Source organism: Cibotium barometz, chromosome 49, assembly GCF_041138505.1.
Source record: "Cibotium barometz isolate CiBa-2024 chromosome 49, ASM4113850v1, whole genome shotgun sequence".
In the NCBI taxonomy this organism is placed as follows: domain Eukaryota; kingdom Viridiplantae; phylum Streptophyta; class Polypodiopsida; order Cyatheales; family Cibotiaceae; genus Cibotium; species Cibotium barometz.
Window position 1 is genome coordinate 42,881,034 of NC_141094.1, and position 22,661 is coordinate 42,903,694.

The window sequence follows — 22,661 nt, forward strand, 5'->3', positions numbered from 1 at the left end:
AAGTGTACATGGCACAGCCAGAAGGGTATGTACACCCTAGATATCCCACTCACGTATGCAGATTGAAAAAGGCATTGTATGGTCTGAAGCAAGCACCTCGTGCTTGGAGTGATAAGATGAGCAGATATCTTATCTCACTTGGTTTTCATATTTCTACAGCAGATTCTTCACTCTATGTGAAGAAGACAGAGCATGGGATTGTTTTACTAGTCATCTATGTGGATGACTTGATTATCACAGGTGATCATGGTGCAGATGTGATGCATGTCAAGAAAGCTTTAAGTGGGCAATTTGACATGAAAGATCTTGGGGAGTTGAGATACTTCCTTGGAATTGAAGTGGTGAAAGATCATGCAGGTACTTGGTTAGTACAGCGCCAATATGCATTGGATATGTTGGCAAAGTATGGCATGACAGGGTGTAAGCCTATGAGTACACCTTTGGAGCAAAATGTGAAGTTGCGGGCTGATTATGGCGAGGAATTGGATGATCCTTCTATGTACAGGAAGATGGTTGGTAGTCTCATATACATGACTATCACACGCTCGGATTTGAGTTATGCTGTGGGGCTAGTCAGCCAGTTTATGCAGAGCCCCAGGAAACCACATTTGGATGCAGTGAGACGCATCATGAGATATGTGAAGACCACAGCACATTATGGTTTATTTTATGAGAGTGGTAAAAGCTTGGATATACATGGCTACAGAGATGCTGATTGGGCAGGTAGCGCATATGATAGGAGGTCTACTAGTGGATATGCTTTTACACTTGGAAGTGCCGTGGTGAGTTGGAGTAGCAAAAAGCAACCTACAGTTGCTTTATCCAGTACAGAGGCTAAGTACAGGGGTGCAGCCATTGCTACTTGTGAGGCTATATGGTTAAAGAGTCTCTTGACAGATTTGTGTGAGCCTCTTGTTGATGGCAAAGTTGTCATTCATTGTGACAACATGAGCAGTATACAGTTGGCAAAGAATCCAGTGTTTCATGCGAGCACCAAACACATAGAGGTCCATTATCACTTTGTCAGAGAGAAGGTGCTGGATGGTACAGTTGATCTTCAGTATGTAAAGACTGATGAGCAGGTGGCTGATATCTTTACGAAGCCACTTAGCAGGGAGAAGTTTGAGTACTTCCAGACTATGTTGGGAGTACATGGGATGAGCTTGAGGGGGAGTGTTGAGAGTCTTGATATCCCAAGCTCATCTACATCTTCATCGGCAGTACATCATGAGCTTGAGAGGGGCTGTTGAGATTCAAGCTCGATGTCAGTGTGAGCCAACTATGCTATGTGCTGGCAGATTAGGTAGGAACATGTGTGAGACATAAATGACCGCGTGTCCAGCTGGTCATAGTGTGTGGACATTAGCTAGGGTTAGTAGAGTGTGGACACAACTCATTGTGTGTAGTGTGGATTATGGATTAGTGCATTATGCTTTGTGTGAGAGTGGACATGGCTTCCCTCTATGGTTAGGGTTTGCAATATACATTAGGGTTTGCTCCTGTGTGTGTGTCTCCTCCCCCTGTATCGTTCTTTAGGAAAGAATAACCCACACAATAAGAACTAATATCTTGTCGACATCTTCAGATATATCAAGAGCTGATTTGTGGCATGTCATGATGGATTTTGGCATTGTTGCCTCATTTTAACAACAAAGCCATGCTAGTAGTATAGATACAAGTATTGTCGATGGGTAACCTCAGACTATGTTGGGGTGCTCGAAGACAACATGGGGGCTGGTTGCAAGTCCCTTCAAGCAAGTGTTGAGGATAGTTATCTAGGAAAGAACAACCCAACCAACAAGAAGCTCTTTCTCTATATAAGATTGAAGATAATATAGACTAAATATTAACACATGACTAGCTTACAACAAACAGCCAAGGGTCTTTAAAACCTCAAGCCATGTAAATGACCAAGGTTGTACATAGAATATATGGATTATCATTATTTCACATTACTTTGGCATATCAGACAACACTCTCTGTGTAGCACATGATGGTTGATTAGTTATTGACACATTGTGATGAGAGTCTATTTTTCTATCTTCGTGTGCAAGGCTAATAATCCATGTCACATATTGTAGCCTCATCCAATGTATCAATGAGACAAGAAACTCTGCAAAATTTTCTATTCTTGACAATAAGAGAAGGGTGTCTAGAATGGGCACATCATTTTGTGAAATAGGTGAACCAACATCCATATAATAAACCCAATGTGAATATAACTATTAGCCTCATCCAATTTATGAATGAAATAAAATTCTCTATTTTGAGAATAAGAGAAGGGTGTGTGAAATGGGCATGGAATTTTGTGAAATAGGTGAACCAAAATCCATACAATTAACCTAATGTGCATATACTTATTAGGATCTTGGGATGGAATTGACCTCACCCAAGTCTAGTGTGTGCAATAATACAATTATTAGTCTATTAAACTAGCATTCATGTATAATTATCATTTAAGTAACAATCCCAACCTTGCATGTACAATTAATGATTGAGAGTTTTCTCCTTCGTCATTTAGGAAGTGCACAATTAGCCTTTGTTGGTTTTTTTTTTCGAGAAAAGATCCTTTCATTAGTTATATAAAACCGCCCGTAGGGCTACAAAAGATCTCTCCTGCTCATAAGGGAAACAGAGCAGTGAATACAGCAAGGCAGCCCGAGAGACTCTCCCTAGGTGTTGCAAAATACAAGCATCAGTACTAAGGACTGAGGGGCTAAACCATACAATAGGGGGGGGGGGGAATAGCCAAACAGGTGCCCTTTAATGCCAACGACGGGGGGATCCCGTGTGCAAGGTGTAGAAGGGGCCGCTGCACCAGGTGGTGTGAAAGGCCTGGTGCCACAAGATCGCCTCATCCGTCGTGAATGCGGTCATATTGTCTTCGCAAGGTGTGGATCAACTCCTGCCAGATCCCTCGAACAGTCTCTGCTGGTGCCTCCAGTCTCCCCTCGAAGGCCGTGAAACACCGGGCCCTCCAAGTGAACCAGATGGTGAGGCTGCTGAGAAGCTCCCATCGTAAATCCCTCTCCTCTGTCCAGCTGGCAGACGAGAAATCCGGTGCCGGAACCAGGCGAGGCTGGCCCCTAATGAATCTGATAGCCTGACTATCCTGCTTCATCTCATAGCCCATATAGCAGGCCCTGTCAAAGTCGACCAAGCAGCGGCACCCCACGTAAAAATACCCTCTGGAGAGAGGGGGCCAGATTACGCAGCATCCGTAGCCAAATTTGCTGTGCCTGAGGGCAATCCCAAAGGCAATGTCTCTGTGTCTCCATAGGGTGGCTGCATCGGATGCAGGCCGCCAGAAGACCGCTGTAAACAAGCCACGTGCCAACTGCTGAGCCCCTGTGGTGGTGGGCGACCAGCCACACTGGAAAGTCTAGATCCTACGGGCCTGTCGACTAGCCCAGAGCCGAGCCCAAAAATCCTCCACAAACTCCTGTGAGAGTCCTTGTAGCCGCCAATGCCCCGCTGCACAGCTGGAGAGACCATCCTCCTCGCCGTTAAAATATGCCTCCCCAGCCAAATAGTATACTGGAAAAAGGTGATCTCTGTGGCCTCAAGGGATGCATAAGGATCATACCACTCGTACTCCCGAGGGTCCCACTGTAACCGGGCCAAGGGGTGCGCTGCATATGCCCATATGCGCCAATCCGAGAGCACATCAGTAGGGTCGGGGTCAATATGCCACTTCCGAGAAGCGGCAGCCACTACCGGAATCCTCTGAAAGGTGCACTCTACAACCAAAGGCGACTCCACCTCCACTCTCTGAAGTCTGTCCTCATCCTGAATCTCATAGTAGAGGCATCTGCCATCCTCACTGCAAGCTCTGACAGCAATCAGGATCTCCAAGTGAGTAAAGGCTCCCATCCACCGTGGGGCCACTGGCTCGAAAGGCGTGAACCACTCCTCTGTGATGATGAGTGCCTCCTGAATATCATCCCTCATAATCATCCCCCCTCTGAAGTGACTCAGCCTCTCCACCTGGATCTCCTCTGTGAGACTGCAGAAGGCCTGCCAGTCTCCAAAACTGCATGCTGTGCCTACTGCTGCTAAAGGTCCCCAGGCTAGATGAGGCCGAGAACCTAGCATATGACCCTGCTCTGTGTGAACCGCTGGGCTCTAGATGAGCGGCTGTCTGGCACACTTTTCAACACAAGAAGGAGGTCGCTGAGAGAGACCCGGTCTCAACCGCTCCCAAGCTCTCAGGATACTCAAAGCAAATCTGTCCTCCCATCCTCTACTGAGGCCTGTCCTCCTCATCTCTATGAAGATCCAGCGAATCTCTGGTGCCCAAGTGCCCCCTGTTGGGGGAGCTCAAGCCTGTAGCCGCTGAAGAGAAGCTCTTTCCAAGGTTCAGCGCCTAGAAGCATCCCCCGAACAATAAGCTTCCCTAATAAGGCTCTACTCTGATCGAGTGGATTTATAATGCCCAAGCCTCCTTGAGCCAGCGGAAGTGTAATAACTACCCATGCAACCTTTGCCTGGGTTGGCTGACCATCCCGCCCAGACCAAAGAAAGTTCCTGATCAGCCTCTGTACCTGGCTGATGCAAGAGCTCGAGAAGATCCAGCAAGACGTAATGTACCACATGGTCGCTAGTAGCACCTGATTTGCCACCACCACCCTCCCTGCCAAGGATAGCCGAGCTGTACTCCAATACAAAAGCTTCTTCCGAATGCTCAGAAGAAGCGGGGAAATCTGCTGCTCAGGTGACAAATCCAGTCCAATCTGGCATCCCGAATACCGCACTACTGTGCTAGGAGGAATCCATCTAAAACCGGGGTCCGGGCTCCATGCCGAAGTGGGAGAACTACTGATCCAAAAGGCCACTGTCTTACACTAATTGATCAATGCTCCCGGCTGCACTAAAAACCTGGAGCGACTGCTCTACCCGAAGGAGATTGGCCTCTTGGCCATGCAAAAATAAGCCTGTGTCGTCTGCAAACTCCGCATCAAGCAGGTCCTCCCCCCGGACTGGGAGCTGGAGTCCTCTCAAACCAACCTCCTCTGCCATCAAATACATGCTCATAGCCTCCGCAAAGAAGAGAAAAAGAAAAGGGGCGAGGGGACACCCCTGTCAGACTGATCTGGTTAGCTCAAAACTCGGCCCCCGTCCTCCTACAATCAACACCTGGCTACGAGCTATGGAGTATAGAGCCGCAACCCCTCTGATCCATCCTGGCTCAAAGCCCAGGCGAAGCATAGTGCCCTCTAAGAAACCCCAATCAACTCTATCGTATGCCTTCTCAAAATCGAGAAGCATCACGACCAAGTCCTCGCCGCCAAGAAATCTGGCTCGGGCCGTCGCCTCCCAGAAAGTAAAGATGTTGTCAAGGATACTGCGCTCCTTGACGAATCCTATCTAGGTGGCATGAATCAACTCCCCCAAAAAGGGCTGGATCCTCAAACTCAAGGCCTTTGCCAAGACCTTGTAGACAGTGTTGAGAATCGTAATAGGCCTCCAATGCCGAATATCATCTGATACTCCCTCCCCCTTGGGGATAAGAAAGATCAAGCCCTCTGAAAAGCTCTGTGGCATCACCCCAGTGTCCAAAACATATTGAAAGCCCCTGCCGCGACGGAGGCCTGGCCCCAAAAGGTCCCAATAGCGCATAAAAAAGGCCGGCGTCAGTCTGTCCTCCCCTGGGCAACTATGTCGCGGTAGGACCCTCAAGGCCTCGGCAAGCTCAATCTCTGAAAGAGGTGCACCAAGAACTGTACGCATACGATCTGTGACCCTCCTCTGCACATGGGCCCACAGAGTCTGTCTGCAAGCATCTCTGTCCTCAGTGGGGGCTGGCTCCGTTGAAAGCAGGTCTCTATAAAATGCAGTGGTTTGCAATGGCTCTGATCTCCCCGGGCTCAGTAGTTACTGATCCATCCGGTCTACCCAGTTGACGGACTCCTGCCCGAGCATGACGGGGTCCAGTGATCTCAAAAAACTCCCCAGTCACTCTATCACCAAGCTACGTCCACTGAGAGGCCTGACGACGATAGTAAAACTCATGTCTCTGCTCCTCTGCCTCTCTAACCTCCTGGCGTGCCTGGCTCAGCTGTGACGCCAACCACTCACATCCAGGCTCCTGCTCCTGAAGGTGCTGTAGCGAAGCAAGACTGCATCTCAGCCGCCGATGCTCCCGCTCGCGAATCTCTCCCAGTTGTGTCAAAGCTGCAGCGTGCAAAAAAGAGCTAAGCTCAATGAGTCCCTGGGTGCACTGGCCTGCTGCATCCTGGTTAGAGCACTGACTATCATGCCAGATCCTCTCAAAGTCCTCAGCGAGACTGGGATCTGTAAGTACCCTCTCTGGGATCCTCAACAAGCTGGGCTCCTGTGTCCCCTCCTCCAATGTCAGGATAACTGGTGCATGATCTGAAAATGAGGTGCCAGCGAGAATGCCGACGGAGCCCCCTCGCTCCCCTAACCAGTCACCCATATAAAAGCGATCAATCCGTGATAGATTAGCCCCTCCCTATCGGCGATCCGACCGAGAGAAACTAAGGCTGTCTTGAGAGCGGCAGAAGGCCCCATGTTGCCATGCATCAGTGATCCTCAGTGACATGCAAAACCGGTCCCAAGGTGCAAGCTCCGTGCCGTGCACTGTAACATGACTGCCTCCCACCCTATCGGCCGGGTCCTCAAGCATGTTGAAGTCTCCCCCGACACACCAATGTGTGGCCTCTGGCTGTAACCTGAGTCCAGAACTCTACTCTAGCACTAGCGTGATTAGGCGCATAGACGTTGAGCACACCCAATAGCTCATCATGCATCCTCAGAATGACATACTGTGCTCTACCAGGCACAATGATCCCTCGATCCACAATGGCCTGTCGCCATACATCTGCAATGACCATGCATACTCCTCCCTGTCCACCGGAAGGACCAAACCCTGCAGACCAAAAGGTATCCCATCTACCAGGCATCACCGAACCATATCTTCGGATCCTACTCCCACCCAAGTGGTGCTCCCGCATCATCAAAATATCAATGCCGCCACCAACCAGGCATCTCTGAAGCTCCTACCTCAAGCAACCATGATAGTGTATAAAATGTGCTCCGCCTAGGCCCTGAACATTCCATGAGATGATCCTCATGGATGACCTGCTGAGGTGGATGCTGTCTCAGCCGTACGAGACGGGCCTTCGCAAGCGGCTTGGATGGAGAGTAGTCCCCATCCGAGCGGCTGCGAATCTGCCCACCCGGTGTACTGCAAGAACCACGGATCAGGTGCCAGTGGGGCTCTGGCCCATGGCGACTGCCTCCCGCTTTGACAGAGCAACCTCGTGTATACATACGTATCCAAGGTCACATGCTACGTCTGCCACTATACGCACGACCAAATGACGAATCCCTGAGGCATCCACACTCTCGGGATCCAAGAAAAAGTGAGCCAACTCCCAGAGCCGGCCTATCACATCTGTCACCTCCAGATCACTCACATGATGAGAAAACTCAACTGCCTAAGTCTTCAAAGTGCTAAGAGCGAGCTCTAGAGTCCACTCTCGGTCGCAAGGTCCACATAGAGGGAACGAGAAGGCCGCCGCTGAATCAAGTGCCTCCTCCCCGCGGGCGGGAGATATCATCACTACATGAACTCGGATGGGGGCCCTCTGCTCCAAAAAGCCGAGTGAAGGCGTAATCAAAAGCCTCCGATCACTGAGGCGATTCAACCGACTGCGAATAGATGATATCCGTGACGCCCGAATCGGCATGGTAGGTCTCCTCTGTGGTGCTCGAGCGAGGTCGGTGCTCAGCGCCCTCCGGACTGCGGGCGAGCGCCAAGGGATTGCCAGGGTCTCCCAGGAAGGCGAGGCGGGTGGGGGGGAAGGGGGGGTGAGTGGGGTGAAGAGGGAGCCGCTACCGAAACCGGGGCGGGGACGGGAGGAGGCGAAGGTGGAAGCGAGGTGGTGGGAGGGGATGGGGGTGGGGGGGTGAAGGAGGGGGTGCTCGCATCTTCTGGTCCGCAGTCGTCACCACAGGGGTCTCCTCCTAGAGGGGAGCAAAGCTGTTCCTCACGGGAACCTAGTGAGGCTAAGACTGTGGCTGCTGTGCTGCAGTGGTCTCTGGAGTGCTGCTGTGGTGGTTGCTGCTGGAGCGGTCTCTAGAGTGCTGCTATGGCTGTCTCCCTTGGTGGCGCCCCTGTCCACGCTGCCACTCCGAGATCTCTGTGGCCTAAGCAGGTGTCTCGGAGGCAGCTTGCTGTGCCGCATCTGTGGGTGGGCCATCAAGGGCCTGCTGGTGAGGGTCGAGGTCTCCTGCGAGGGCAGGCCTTGGCCAGATGACCGACCTGCCTACAAATGAAGCACTGGTTCGGGAGCCCCGAGAACTCCATTCTCTGATCAATCCATCCCCCCCTATCCTAGGTAGCTGAATGACCTTAAGGAGGAGATGTCACACACCAAAACTCTGACGGAGGGTAATCTAGCTGCTGTGGCCACCACTGAAGCTGTTGTGGGACCAGTCTCTAGTACCGACCCCACCAATGCTCCTAGCTGGGAGAGGAGCGGAAGATACTCCCGGCGGAGTCCAGGGAAGCAAACTGTAACATGAAAAAGGCGCTCTCCCTGCTCAGCCGCCGCTGCTGGGTCAAAGCCATGCTGCCAAGGTCTGAAGAAAGCCCGAGCACCCCTGATGTCAAGGGGACACATGGCAACGACCTTGGCCGTGCTCTGGGCGGTCTCGAACTCGATCTGATAATGTCCACGGCCCAGTAGCTGTACGTCGAGGATCTTGCCCACATCTTTAAGAAGGCGGGCTTGGAGAAGATCTTGGATCTCCCCTCTGCTGGGGCGAGTGCCGACTATACGGCAGATGGTGGAATGAGCCTGAAGGCATTCCACCTGTGCGGCGGTGAGGCTCGCTTCCTCTTTCGACGAAAGAGAAGGCCCGATGGGGGTGTCCTCAGGGGCGGGCGAGGAGCGGGCGAGGGGACTGCAGATGAATCCCTCTGAGGCGAGGCGGGAGGAGTCTCCATTAGAGTCTGAAGCTCAGGCGTAGGTGAGGCGAAAGCGAAAATCTTGCAAGAAACGGGCTGCACACAGAGAGGCGGAAGATGAAGGCCGGAGAAAAAAAGAAACCCCTGGGGGCCGAAGTCAGCACGAAAGGGGAGGAGGGGGAGAAATGACGAAGGAGAAGCCCTAGGGGGGGCGGCAGCTACGCGAAAGAGGGGCAGGGAGGAGAAAAGCTGGCGGAGGGGGGGGTCGGGGCGCTGCAGAGGTGAGGTGGGCACGAAGAAAGGGGGGCGAGAAGGCGAGAAGGCGAGGAGGGGGGGCGAGAAGGCAAGGAGGGGGGCGCAGCAAAATGAGGGAGGGGGCGCAGCAACGAAGCAGGCGGAGGGGGCAAAAAGGGGATGAGCAGCGGGCCAAGCAGCGTGGGAGGGGGGCGTAGAAGTGACAGCAGGCAGGGGGGCAAGAGCAGGCACGAGGGGACAAGGCGGGGGGCGCAGGTGTGCAGGACGCGCAAGCAAGGACGGGGCGGAGCTTCAGCGAGCGGTAGTCGATTGTTTGCAGCCTTTGTTGGTTTTGCTTCTCCTTGTCTAAACATGGACAGTAATAATAACTTATCTTATGAATGTACTCTCTTAAGGTTTCAGGTGAGATTTTGGAGACATACCTTATTTTGTGAATTTACGCTCTTAAGTTTTGAGATAAGCTTTAGAGAAAACTCCATTTGTCTGCAACCTCTAAAAATTCCACTTAAAATGCGGCCTCATATGGAAACTTGTAAATTGGTTAAAGTGTACAAAACCATTGTGTAGATGTTCCATCCAGGTTTAGACCAAAAACAAGGATCTTAGTTAGGTTCCCAAACCCTTTCACATCTGCTCAAACACTTCTAAGTGATTTAGCACGTCCTCATTTCCATCATATTTGTTCATTATCCTCTAGACTCGATGAGCTCTAGATGAGAACTGATCTCTCACATCCCTCACAAGTTCTATTGGCACACCTATCTACATTCCTCTACCCATGGCTTATTTAATGTCTAGAATCTTGAGAATAACCCCTATAGGTAGAGTTACAACTAGGGGAGAAGCTATATGGACATATGGTGCTACATGGGTTGGTGCAAGGGAAATTATTCTCAAAGTAGGTATTGTTCCAACAAGTCCTTAAAGTGGCTATAGCTTGCTACAATGGCCAATATATGTTCCATATTTCTTGATTCCAATTACTTAAGGTAGCTAAGAGGATTCTTTTAAAGGAGTGGAATGCCTTAAAAAGTATGGACAATGTTGGCTATGGTCAACGTGAATTAGAGATTCTGCTATGGCCTGGACTAGTGTGGGGATAAAACCTTATGGCATGCTCATCATTATTCATTGGTCATCTGTTGATAGTAGGGATGTACAAAAGCTATATGTGCTAGTGAATGCTATCTTAGTCCAAAGTCATGAGGAGACGTACTGTGGGTTTGGAAAATGAAGTGAAATAAAGGGTGAGGTTGGGAGGTAGGAGTCTATTCTGTGAGAACTCAATTAGCTTTTGCTCGTGTGGAAGTGATTTTCTTGGTCTCCCTACATGTTTATCTATATTTACCTTTGTCTATAATAGATATTTCCAAAATCATCCATGAAGAATTGTGTACCTCTCTATCTATGAACCTTCTCATAACGGGGTTTTCAAGATGGACAAGCTAATTATCCTTCATTCCCTCGAGCTTGACATAACATGGTTCCCTTCAATATACATGAAGGTCTTAGTCACTTGATCAGGGGCCTTCCTAAGAATCCCTACCATCCACCCAGTATTGGGTTTTTATTTTGCATATAATCTTGTTAAGACTGTTTAGCTAATATTCCTTCAAGTATTCACTTTAGGAATATGTGAAATAGTACGAGAGTTCAACTCAAGGAGTTTTTAATTTCCTTTTTTTAAAGCGGAATATTTTTATGTATATATATACTAAAGACATATACATGAGATGCCATACAGACATGTTATCCTGAGTACAAAAACTGATGAAAGTGTAGCACAAGGAATACAAAAGAACCATACAACTTTAGTAGACATAAATTACTAGTATAGCAAGGACTAAGTGAAGCATCTGGCCACTAAGAGAAGAGTTGTTGTGAGTAATCAACAAATCCTTGAAGATGAGATGATCTTGAAAAAAGAAGAAAAGAGAGTGTCAGATTTAGCTAAGTAAGGTTATCCTTGTCAACAAGATACACCAATTAGATCCTTGAAATTTATTCACATGTATCTTGGTAAAGAAAAAATTGGCCAAAGCATGCAGTGTATCCTATGATTTTCATAGGGAAAAATCAGCAGCCTGAAAAACGAGCAGCCTAAAAAACCATAGAATTCCTATTCAACCAAACATGATGAAGTAAGAACCATCTAGACTAGGCAAACACCATAAATTGAGATTTCTCTCCCAGTTGGCATTTTCCTATCAACCAATTAATTATGTACAGTTTGATACCAAAAGCCAGCAAATATTCCCCATTATTGCAACCCAAAAATATCTCAAAGGTCAGTTCCAGAAAAGATGAGAAACAATTTCCAAACCAGCCTTGCATCTCCTCCAAGTACCTAAACTACCAAATTTGTCTTGAATCTTGGAACCAGTAGTAGTAGGAAAAGGATTATTTAACATTGTCCATTAGAAAATGACATTATCTCTAAGCAACATAGTATCCCATTCTTGCTGAATGATCTATTGCCAGTGTGATTCAGACCAATTCAACCTCCATCATGCATTCAAATAAAGAAGCCATTCCTGTGAATAAATCAATAAAGCATAAGAATGAGAGGTAGAGATGTGAGAGAAGGCTCCGTGAGCCCACTACCAATCATTGAAGAAGAAAAACTCATTATCCATAGTAGGAAAATAAAGGTTAATTACAACATGAAGAGCTTGTTGGAGGAATTCATGTTGATGTGCATTTATGCAAACATGACCCCCCTTAACTACAACGAAGTTCTAAGGCCAATCATCTGCCCATCCACCGAGATTTTTTGCAAAGGTGGCAATGCCCTTGTTATTTATCTTCCTGATAGTTTTAATATCCAAAGTAACCAAAGGGAGAGGAAACCAGAGGAGCTCACCAAAGCCTTTGTTGCAAAAGGGAATTACCAGTGGAAGGCTGCCATGATATTATTGTACTCAGAGTCTAGCAACGTTGTAGAAAAGCAAGAGAGAAGGGAGCCTTGAGAAGCCTTGAAGGGGCTTGTGACATTAATTTGTGCCTCCAATTCATGCCCTTCCATTTTCTACCTTGGGTATGTACCCATACTATATCCAACATAAATCTGCGCATAGAAACCCAAGCTTAATCAGAAGCCATCTTAAGACTTAGCATTGTTTGCTTTAGCCTGAACTTTGAGATTAATAATACCAACACCATTTATATATCTAGGCCTTGCTATTTTCTCCCAAGAGATCCAACACATAGCTCGTTTCCCAATAAAACTTTTCCCACAAAGAGAGCTTAATTGGATTCATAATTTTGGTCCAATGTGAATTCCTAAAATCAATAATGAGAAGAAAAAATGTGAGATATGCTTGAAGGACTTAATTAATGACCTTTAATTTGCAAGCCTAGTTCAAGTCTACACATCTCCACTTAGCAACTTTAGCCAAGACTTTACCAATCACCCACTTCACAAGTTTCTTATTAGAAACGATATGCAAATGGGATTCCCAGATGTCTAATGATACACCCTGAAGATATAACCTCTCCTATCCACGCTAAAGGATCTACATCGCGTTCCCCAATGATCTTCAACAATCTGGACTTCTCAATACTACGAAGAGAAATATATTTACATTAGGGCATTTTGAAAGGATTTTGAGAAAAATTTGTAAGTTTATAAAGAAAAAGGGTTCGTTTTATTTTTACTAAATTCACTAAGAATGGATTTTATATATAGGCCTTGAGTACACTTGATGTATGCAGTTTTATATCGTGACCTCCTCGAGTAATATTTATAGTAGCCAACCTATGAATAAGCACGTGTGTGTACAACCTAAAAGCAAAAGCAATGAAAAAAATGTTGTAGCAAAGTAAACAATGAGCATCATAATGAATTATGTGCATTTAGAAGTATACACAATTGTGAAGGCAGAAATTGAGAAGGTAAAGGTCAAGGACTTCTCATTTTCTCTCTCTCTCTCTCTCTCCCCCCCGCCCCCGCTTTGCTCTCCCTGGCCCTCCACCCTTGCTTGCTCAATCGCTCTCTCTATGTCTCTTTGTTATTAGACTAAAAAGGTAATTAGCCTCTCGGCATGCAACCTCATGTTTGAATATGGATACGTGATTCATCTCGATGTGCAATGTTTGGTGTTTAATAAATGTATCAAATACATGCTTAAATGTTGGCAAATGAAATACACGTGTGAATGGGGGTAGAGATGTGGTTTGGGAACGACTATAGAATTTTTATGACCATAGAGAGAGTGTTGATCTTTATGCTCGGAAATAGCTACTGAGGCGATACCATGGAAGGGGCTTAGTCAGCTCGTTAGAAAGGAAAATAAGTGAAATTGCTTTGGCTGCCTACTAGCTGGAAGCAGACGAAACCCAAAAGCAATGCGAAATTATCGTAGAAAGCTGAATAGTAAATAAAGGCGGTGATGATGAAGTACGTGCATAGCACAATTGGTTGAGACTTCCTTATGCCTACCCTCCTCCTTGCTTTCTCTCCATGTCCATCCCCCTCTTACTCTCACTCTCTCTCTCCTTGAAAATGTTGCAAAGGATTAATGGTGGACCATCATTGTGTGGGTTTTGAAGTTACTTTTTTCTCTCTGTGTGACCAAAGCAAAACAAGATGAAGATGACGAAGACAAAAAATAAGAAACTACCTTTAGAAACGATAGCAAAAGAAGAAGAAGATAAAAGAGAACTCATCGTAGAGGAGGACCTAGAGCATACGCTTCACAAGCACAGGCATCTCGTAAAGTGATGCTGTCCATATTCTCTCACTTGCTCCATCTCATAATGGCCATGATTTTGATTCCCATAATGCATAATTTCAATAAAATATGGAGGGGTGACAAAGCTCCACATAGTCAAATGTTTCTTCCTATGAACCAACTACTTAAACTTTTACATCTAGCAACAGAGAGAAGCCGCTCCTCATGAACGCCCATACCCTATCCTAAAACAGAGACAACAAGGTGTGACGACAGTGGAACAATTTACACGACAGTGGTTTTTTTTGGTTAAAAGTTCAAGAAATATTACCATTCCAGGAGTGGCGACAAAGCCCCACACTCAAAGGATTCTTCCTATGGAACACTTCAGTAGCCTTGCCCCAAACTCAACCTTTGTAATCATATTGAAATGTAGGTATTATGGAAATATTTACTCCTACAAACACCATGTGTAACTTCAATATGTTGGAAAGGCCATATAACTTACAAGGTAATTGCTTCACATGTGACCTCATGTTGGATATGGCTGGCAGTCACAATTTTCATCATTTGATCTCAATATGTAGTCCACTAGTGTCCAGGAGGACTATTCCAACAAAGGTATCAAAAGGCCCATTTCCACGTTCATTAAAACTTGCAACTGGTTGTGAGATGGACACTTCCAAATCCTATGGGTTGACCTCACAACCACAAGTTGAAACCAGAGGGCTTGTCTTCTTCTTCATTAATTTCTGAGAAGTGAAAACCAATTGCCAACCAAGCTTGGTGTGGAAATAGACCTAAAGCCACCATGGTTGGATGTTGGATAGGCATCGGCCGTCGTAGTTAGATGTGAATATGTAATGTTTGGTCGGCTATTCAAACAAAGGTATCAAAAGACCCATTTCCATGCTGATAAAAATTCGTAACCAGTTGTGAGCGCAACACTTCCAAATCCTATGGGTTCACCTCACAACCATAAGCTGACCATAAGCTGAACTCAAAGGGTTTGTCTTCTTCTTCATTAATTTGTGAGAAGTGAAAACTAGTTGCTAACCAAGCTTGGCATGGAAATAAGCCTAAAGCTACCAAGGTTGGGTAGATGTTGAAAAAGTATACACATGCGTAAAGATGTTTATGACACATGCAAATATCATTTAATGAGAACAACTATCGCATTTTCATGAGTGTTATAATTAAGGAGAACTCAAGTCCATCAAGGCTCATGATGATGTCCATATTTTCTCACTTGCTTCCTCTATTGACGGCCAAGATTTGGATTCCCTCAATTTGTAATTGCAATAATAGAAAAAGATGGAGGGGTAACGAAGTCAAATTATTCCTCCTATGAACCAACTTCTCAGACATATACTCTTTGGCCAAAACCTCTCTAATCGTGTAATTGCTTATGAGCCAATTTCTCAAACCTATACTCTTTGCCTAAAGCTTATGAACCAATTTCTCAGACCTATACTCTTAAATTGCCTAAACTTCCCTAACCATGTAGCTTCTACATCGAGTAGTAAACAATGGGGGCTAGTAGAAAGAAAAACTACAAGGAAGAGTGTAAGAGGAGCAAAGCTGTACAAGAAAAAACGGCCATTCCTCACGAACGTCCATAAACTATGTTGAAAGATAGAGATAAATGTGTGCCACGACGGAAACTTGCAAAAACAGGACACTAGTTCTTTTTTTGTTGTTGAATTTTAAGAAATATTACCACATAAGCACGCGGATCACTTTAGGAGGCAGTCACAGTTTTAGAAGTTGGATGTCGATATGCAGTAATGACCAGTGCCCGCCGGTGGACCATTCCAACAAAGGTATCAGAGTTTTAGAAGTTGGATCTCGATATGCAATGTCCGGTGGGCTATTCCAACACAGTTGTGTGCGAACGTGAGTAGAGACGTGGTTCGCCCCATATGTCGTTAATGAGAAGGACTGTCGCGCGTAACTAAGAGAGTGATGATGAGTATACTGCTGAGGGAATGGAGGGTATTGCGCAGGCTGCGCAGCGAAATGATCGCTTCGGTTTTGCCTCGCTAGAATACGAACAAGCGGGTAAGCAATGAGACGAAAATGTTGTAGCAAACTGAATAGTCAGCGTCGTCAGACGTGCGCAAATTTCTGAACTTAGAAACTGAGAACGAGAATGTCGACGCTCTTTTTATTTCTACCCTCGATCCCTCTCCCTTCCTCCCCCTCCCCCTTGCTCTCTTGCCCGCCCGCTCTATAATCCCCCCTCTCTCTCTCTCTCTCTCTCTCTCTCACATTAAGACTATGTGACACACCATTAAGGTACGAGTGTTCTACAATCTCTGTCGTAAAAAAACAGAGTGCAGTCAGTTTGAAACATAAGCTGTTGAATGGTTCGTCGATCTCTCCTAGAGTTGAATGCATTTGCCTTTGAATGATGATTTCTAATTAGGCTCGTTTTGTGCACCCAACAAAACCTAAAATTTTGTTATCTGTGACTCATGTTTCAGGTTTTTGAAGTATACCTAGGAGGACAAGTTTAATTTCATATACCCTTCTTTAGTTATAAAACTTGGGTGTCTCACTACAACATGCATGTCGAGGAAACAACAACGTTTTATAGCAGTATTTAACAGCATGGGGATTTCTGGGTCTTTTATTGTTGTTGAATAGTGGAATTTTGCTTCTCAGCAACATCGACAATAATGCTGCCACAGTAGTGAATTTTTGTTGTTGTTTTTGATGCTGAGCAGCAAAAATAGCAATAAAGTTTTGCTATCCAACACAATAGCGACCTATGAAAAGTACTCAGTTTGTACAAACATGTATCTATTCCATGTCTTTTACCTCTCCCATCCTATGCTTAAATAACCTATGTGCTCTTCATCTCTCTGTCCTATGCATATAAGCTTTCCATGAAAGCTTTATCTCCATTTGCATCTTCCTCTTCTATGCAAACTAGCTTTTCATAAAAGCTTCACTTTCCCGCCTCTTGAAAGCTATTCCCCTTTGTCTTCAAGTTTATCCCTAACCCTAGCTCCTACATAGAAATTTTAATAGAGAGCTTTGATAGAAAGCTCTCCATGAAATCCCTCTATTGGGATTTTAATTTAGAAGCCAGGGTTAAGGTTTTCAATAAACCATAAGATTTTTATTAGGGTTAGGGTTAAGGAGACTTCTCCTCTATTAGGGTTAGGGTTTTACATAAGCCATAAGCTTTCTACTAAGGTTTGGGTTAGAGAAATGTCTCCTCTTCTTCTCTTCTCCTCTTGATCATCTCCTCTTCTAGTTCTCATATGTAATAAAATACTGTTTACTATTAATTTAATATTGTATACTCGTTTTTTCCCATCTTGGTTTGATTTTGTAAGGTCTCCTTCTACATCTTCATGTGAAGATTTAAAAGCCCTATAAGGTAAGAGATCTCTTCCTTTTGTCTTGTGGTTTTTTTTTAAAAAGATTTGTATATGTTCTAGGATTTTTTTGTTTTAGGGCATATGCCTAAGGCTTAGGCTCATGTATTAACCTAATACATGTGGCTTAGGCTAATGCATGAGACTCATGTATAAGCCTAATGTATGAGGCTTAGGCTTATGCATGAGGCTCATGCATAAGCCTCATGCATTATGCATAAGACTCGAGCATGCATAAGCCTTATGCATTGGGCATAAGAGTTATGCATGAGTCTTATGCCTAATGCATGAGCCTTGGGCATGAGCCTCATGCATAAGCCTAGGCCTCATGCATTAGGCTAATACATGAGCATTATGCCTAAGACTCATGCATCTAGTGCGTGCATAAGCCTCATTAGGTAAATGCATGAGGCTAATGCAATCACTAGCATCATGGCATTATGCATAAGCTTCATGCATCCATTATAAATGAGCCTCAGGCATAAAGGCGATGCATATAATTTAGGCATAGAATCTCATGCATAAGCTGCTATGCATTTAAACTCATGAGGCTCTATGCATAAGCCTCTATGCATAGAGCTTCATGAGTTTCTATACATGTTTCGATCCATAGAAGATCATACAAATGTATCTTTGCATAGAGGCCTCACTGTATAGAGCCTTATAGAGGCTTATTCATAAGCCTCATGCATGAGGCTAACGGAATTGCCTAATGCATGAGACTAATGCTAAGCCTCATACATGAGGACTATGGATAAGCCTCATGCTTAGCCTAATGCTCCCGATGTGTTGTAGTGTCTTTACTAATAAAGTGAACAACCCCCTCTCTCATTTTTATAATAAGCTTTATGTTTATGGTTTATGGTTCATGTGTTTATAGATAGGTTTGCATTAAGGGCTCTATGCATAAGGAGGATCCATATACATAGGTGTCTATGCATAAGAGGTCTCTATGCATAGAGACCTCTATGCATAAGAGGTCTCTATGCATAGAGATATTATGTATAAGACGCCTATATACATGCATATTAGAGCGTTTATGGGTTATGGTTCATGTGTTTATAGATAGGTTTGCATTAAGGGCTCTATGCATAAGGAGGATCCAGAGTATTGTGCTCTCTTCCATTCATATCTCTGATAGATCTTATCTTAGATAAACGATTTTATATGTTAAGCTAGTCATGTATACGCGCTAGAGTTTAGTAGGTCTCCTAAACTCATCTTAACTCCAAATAAGAAACTAGAAAGATCTTGAGGCATTACACAAAGTATCTTGATCTTATAAATCAGTCACTATCCATGTCATAAACAAGCTCTCTTTCTTGGAATAACAACTTAATAAACAATAATAAATTTGATGAAAACATTATCGTCATATTTTATTAAACTTCAAGGTAATCAATTAATTTTCAAACTCTTTTTTTCACTTTGCTTGTAACTTTAGACTTGGTCAAATTTCTTCAACAAGAGCGAAATCCTCTATTATTTCTTCAATTAAGGAGATTAGAAAGCGAAACACTTTCAAACTTTACGACAAATGTGGCTACATAATCTTTCTATTGATGGACTTGTAATCTCCACAATAGATATAGATTTTCTAATTTACACTTATTTACTTCACAATGATAATTTCCTATTTAACAAGAAAATAGTATACTACATGAAATCCTTCCCTTGCTGCTCTGCTGCAAAAGCAAACATCATTCTAAATTCTACATCATATCTTCTTTGACACTATAAGCAATAATCTTTACCATCATCTCCAATCATGCAAACCTGCTTTTCATGACATAATATCTTGGCCTTTCTAGGCACTAACTAATCTATCCCTAATATGGCGTCATATCTTCTTAAAGCCAACACATAGAAGTCAGCTTTCGACTTGAGGTTTCCGATAAACAAAAGACATATTCTTGACATACTCCTTACATGTCTGTTGATTTCCAGAAGCAAGCTCTACCATAAGTTTCTTCTTTATAAAATTAAGTTATTTTTAACTATTTAACCACGCCAAGTGATTGAAAACTATAAGTGCTACATTATTCATAATCTTAATAGGAATTTTAAATAATTGAAGCTTGGTTCTTGGCCTTACCTGCTCGAACAATGGCATTGACACATGCATATTCTTCAATCTCCCCAGCCACAGTTGCAATAGCTTTTCCTCTTTCTTCGCGAGTTTGTCATTACTTGGAAATCCATGTACATTCTCTTGCATACTTTTTCTTATTTTATGATGTCTTCTAGTTAATCTCTAACGCACCTCATATGATATACTAGCTTGCTTTTGCACTCAAAAGTTCTATGATTCTTTTGTAGACAACAAAAACATAGGCCTTCGTGCCGTGCCTTTTCTACCATGTCTGGGAAAAAATATCCATGCATGCATATGTACGTCATATATATGCTTTCTGTATACTCTATGTAGACTATGTACGTCATATATATGCTTTCTGTATACTCTATGTAGACTATGCATAGGAGTTCTAAGTATTTATGTTTATGCATGGATAGATGGAAAACAACTTATAGCGTCATGTCACATCTGAAGGAGGAGTAGATATCCCAACAATCTTTGTAAGTATATTACATCAAATTGTGTCTTATCTTTTAAGAAGCAAAGGTTACCTTATTACAACATTAAATCAATGTTCAAACTCTTTTGTATGTCTATAGGTTGAAGCCGTGGACCGCCCCCTAGGTGCAGGATGAACATAATTTTGCATTACGATGGGGTTTGGAAGCTCTCTTTAAAAGAGTGCAAGAAGAAGGATGGGTTGTTATTTCCGGAGGTCATGCTTGGCAAGCATGGTAAGTAGGTACATTCTTAAAACAATAACCTCTCTTTTTTTCCAAAACTGTTTTAGGATCATGTTACTATAGACCATGTTACTATAAACAGTGTCCATGTGCAAGCATAAACCAAAAGAAGATATGAATGTAGATATCCTACGAGCTGTACAATAGAGAGAACTAGGTCAAAGGACCTCTTCAAAATGCATCAAGATGTATTCAAGAGTGTCCATCACCAAGGTCAGGCAGAGTAAGACACAAGGCAGAGTAAGACACAACTCATAACCTACTTAAATCTAATGCTAAAAAGACACAACTCATAACCTACTTAAATCTAATGCTAAAATTAACAAGATGAATACAACAAAAATGGATTGGATCACTACAATAGAATAAGGGTGTAGTAGTGAAAATAACTGCACTTTTATAATAACTAGAATGGTAGGGAGATGTTGAGCCAATTTTGGTGGCTGCTAAAAAACTACTATTTTTGCTGCACAATGGGATCTCTACTCAGTAGCAAATTATCACTCCTATTTCCACTACTCCAACAATGAAATTACTCTGTGATCCAAAAAATCTAAGGTAAACTGGGAGTCTGCACAAGACTCCCTAGTCTATTCGAGCTCTTGTTCTTTACTGAAACAGAGTCACAATTTTGTGATACAAACATAAACATGAAAAAGACATAGGTTGAGAACAATGCAAGTGAGCCCAAAATGTATTATATTTCGTAAATTATCGAGCCTTTCGTCATATATACAAGAAATATATCAAAGAAGAGATGAAAAATCAGAATCCTGGTCAGATTCTGAGTGCTTATCATCATCATCTTTGCCCTCCTCTTCACTTCCTTCTACTGCTTCATGCTCGTACTCTGGATCCTCCTCTTCCTCTTCCCCATCTTCCTACATACATGCTATCAAGAGTAAGGTAAGTGTAGTACAATAAAAGACAATTAGATATAGATAAGACACGAGTTTTATCACTTCTTGAGTCCCCAAAATGGACTCATCAAAACATCCATGCTCACAATTGCAGATGGGGGGATCTGTAGCCATAGTCGTACTCCTCCTTTGTTCGGTCATGCCCAACAAGCTCTCTCTACAAAAAAATTTAAGAAAATATATAATTAGTTAAAAAAACAATATAGCACAAAACAAAATGAAAGAGGAGAAGTAAATGATTAGTAAAACAAGTCTCATTGAGTGTGGACTTATCTATGAGATTCAATACTTAGAATGGGTCTCACCCATTATGGTTGTACCTAAGAAGAATGGAAAACTAAGAGTGTGTGTTGATCTCAAGAAAGTGAATGTTGCAACTTGCCATGTGCAGGGATCACTACCCCTATCCATATTCATGACATGTGCTTGAATGAGTTGCAACAAGCAAGAAGTCTTATAGCTTTTGGATGGATATTCAAGATATAATCAAATTTTGATTACACCTGAGGACCAAGACAAAATAGCTTTTATCACTGAGCATGGTGTGCATGCTTATAGAGTTATGCCATTGGTTCTAACTAATGCACCAACCACATTCCAAAGACTTATGAATACTACTTTTCAGACTTCGTAAGAAAGTTTCTTGAAGCTTTCTTGGATTCTTTTTGCATGCATTTGTCTTGGACAGAGTACCTATTGTGCCTACAAAGGGTGTTTGAAAAGTGTCAATTTTATCACATATTCTTAAACCCTTACAAATGCAAATTTTGGGTAAACTATGGAGTTATTCTTGAGCATATAGTGTCCAAAAATGGTATTTCCACTCATAAGATCAAAATGAAAGTCATCTTGGAATTACCCCTACCAACAAACTGGTATTTCCACTCATAAGATCAAAATCAAGGTCATCTTGGAATTACCCCTACCAACTATAAGAAAGTCAAACGATTCATGGGCCATGTTACCTACTACCGTCGGTTTATTTATATGGACCAAGAAGTGTCAAAAATCTTATGGCATGCTGAAGCAAGACGTGTACATAGATCCAACCTTTTGAACACCTAACTGGGATCTCATCTCTCATGTACACATTAATGCCTTTAATTTTGCAATTGCATGTGTCGTAGCACAGCTAGGGGAACACAAATTGGACTATCCTATTAGTTTTTCAAGTTGGAAACGAGATGAGGGTGAAATAAACTACACCATCACTGAGCATTAAGGGTTAGAAATGGTTTATGCTATAAAGAAATCTCAGCTTTACCTTCTTTGCTAACAAATTTGTTTTCTATGATGCACATCAAGCCTTGTTGCATCTAGTAAACAAACCATGCTCCACGATAAGGTTCACAAGGTGGTTGTTGATTCTTCTTGAGTTCGATTTTATAGTAGTGTGAGGTCTGGCAAGGAACATGTCATGGCAAATTATCTATCCTTCATACCTAATGGTGGTGAAGCACCAATCAGAGTTAATGAGACGAGTTACCTGATGTTACACTATTCAAGGCTAACAATAGATAATGAAGTGAGAGAATCATTAACTTTCTAGCTAATGGTTTTAGAGAGACAAAAAAGTTAAGGAAAGATCTAGCATGGAAGTTTCTTAAAGAAGCATAACCTTACCAACAGATTATTGAACTCTTTATAGACGTGGTAAGGATGACAT

The 22,661-nt window shown here is 43.6% G+C and overlaps 1 protein-coding gene across 1 annotated transcript in view; it reads right to left on the bottom strand.

Moving 5' to 3' along the window:
• Nucleotides 1-4,095, bottom strand: part of LOC147610605 (uncharacterized) — a 67,556-nt gene extending 63,461 nt beyond the window's left edge. The window contains exon 1 of the mRNA XM_086786590.1: nt 3,493-4,095. Within this exon, the coding sequence (XP_086642716.1) occupies nt 3,493-4,095 (603 nt within the window). The remainder of the gene's footprint in view (nt 1-3,492) is intronic.
• Nucleotides 4,096-22,661: the final 18,566 nt, after the last annotated feature.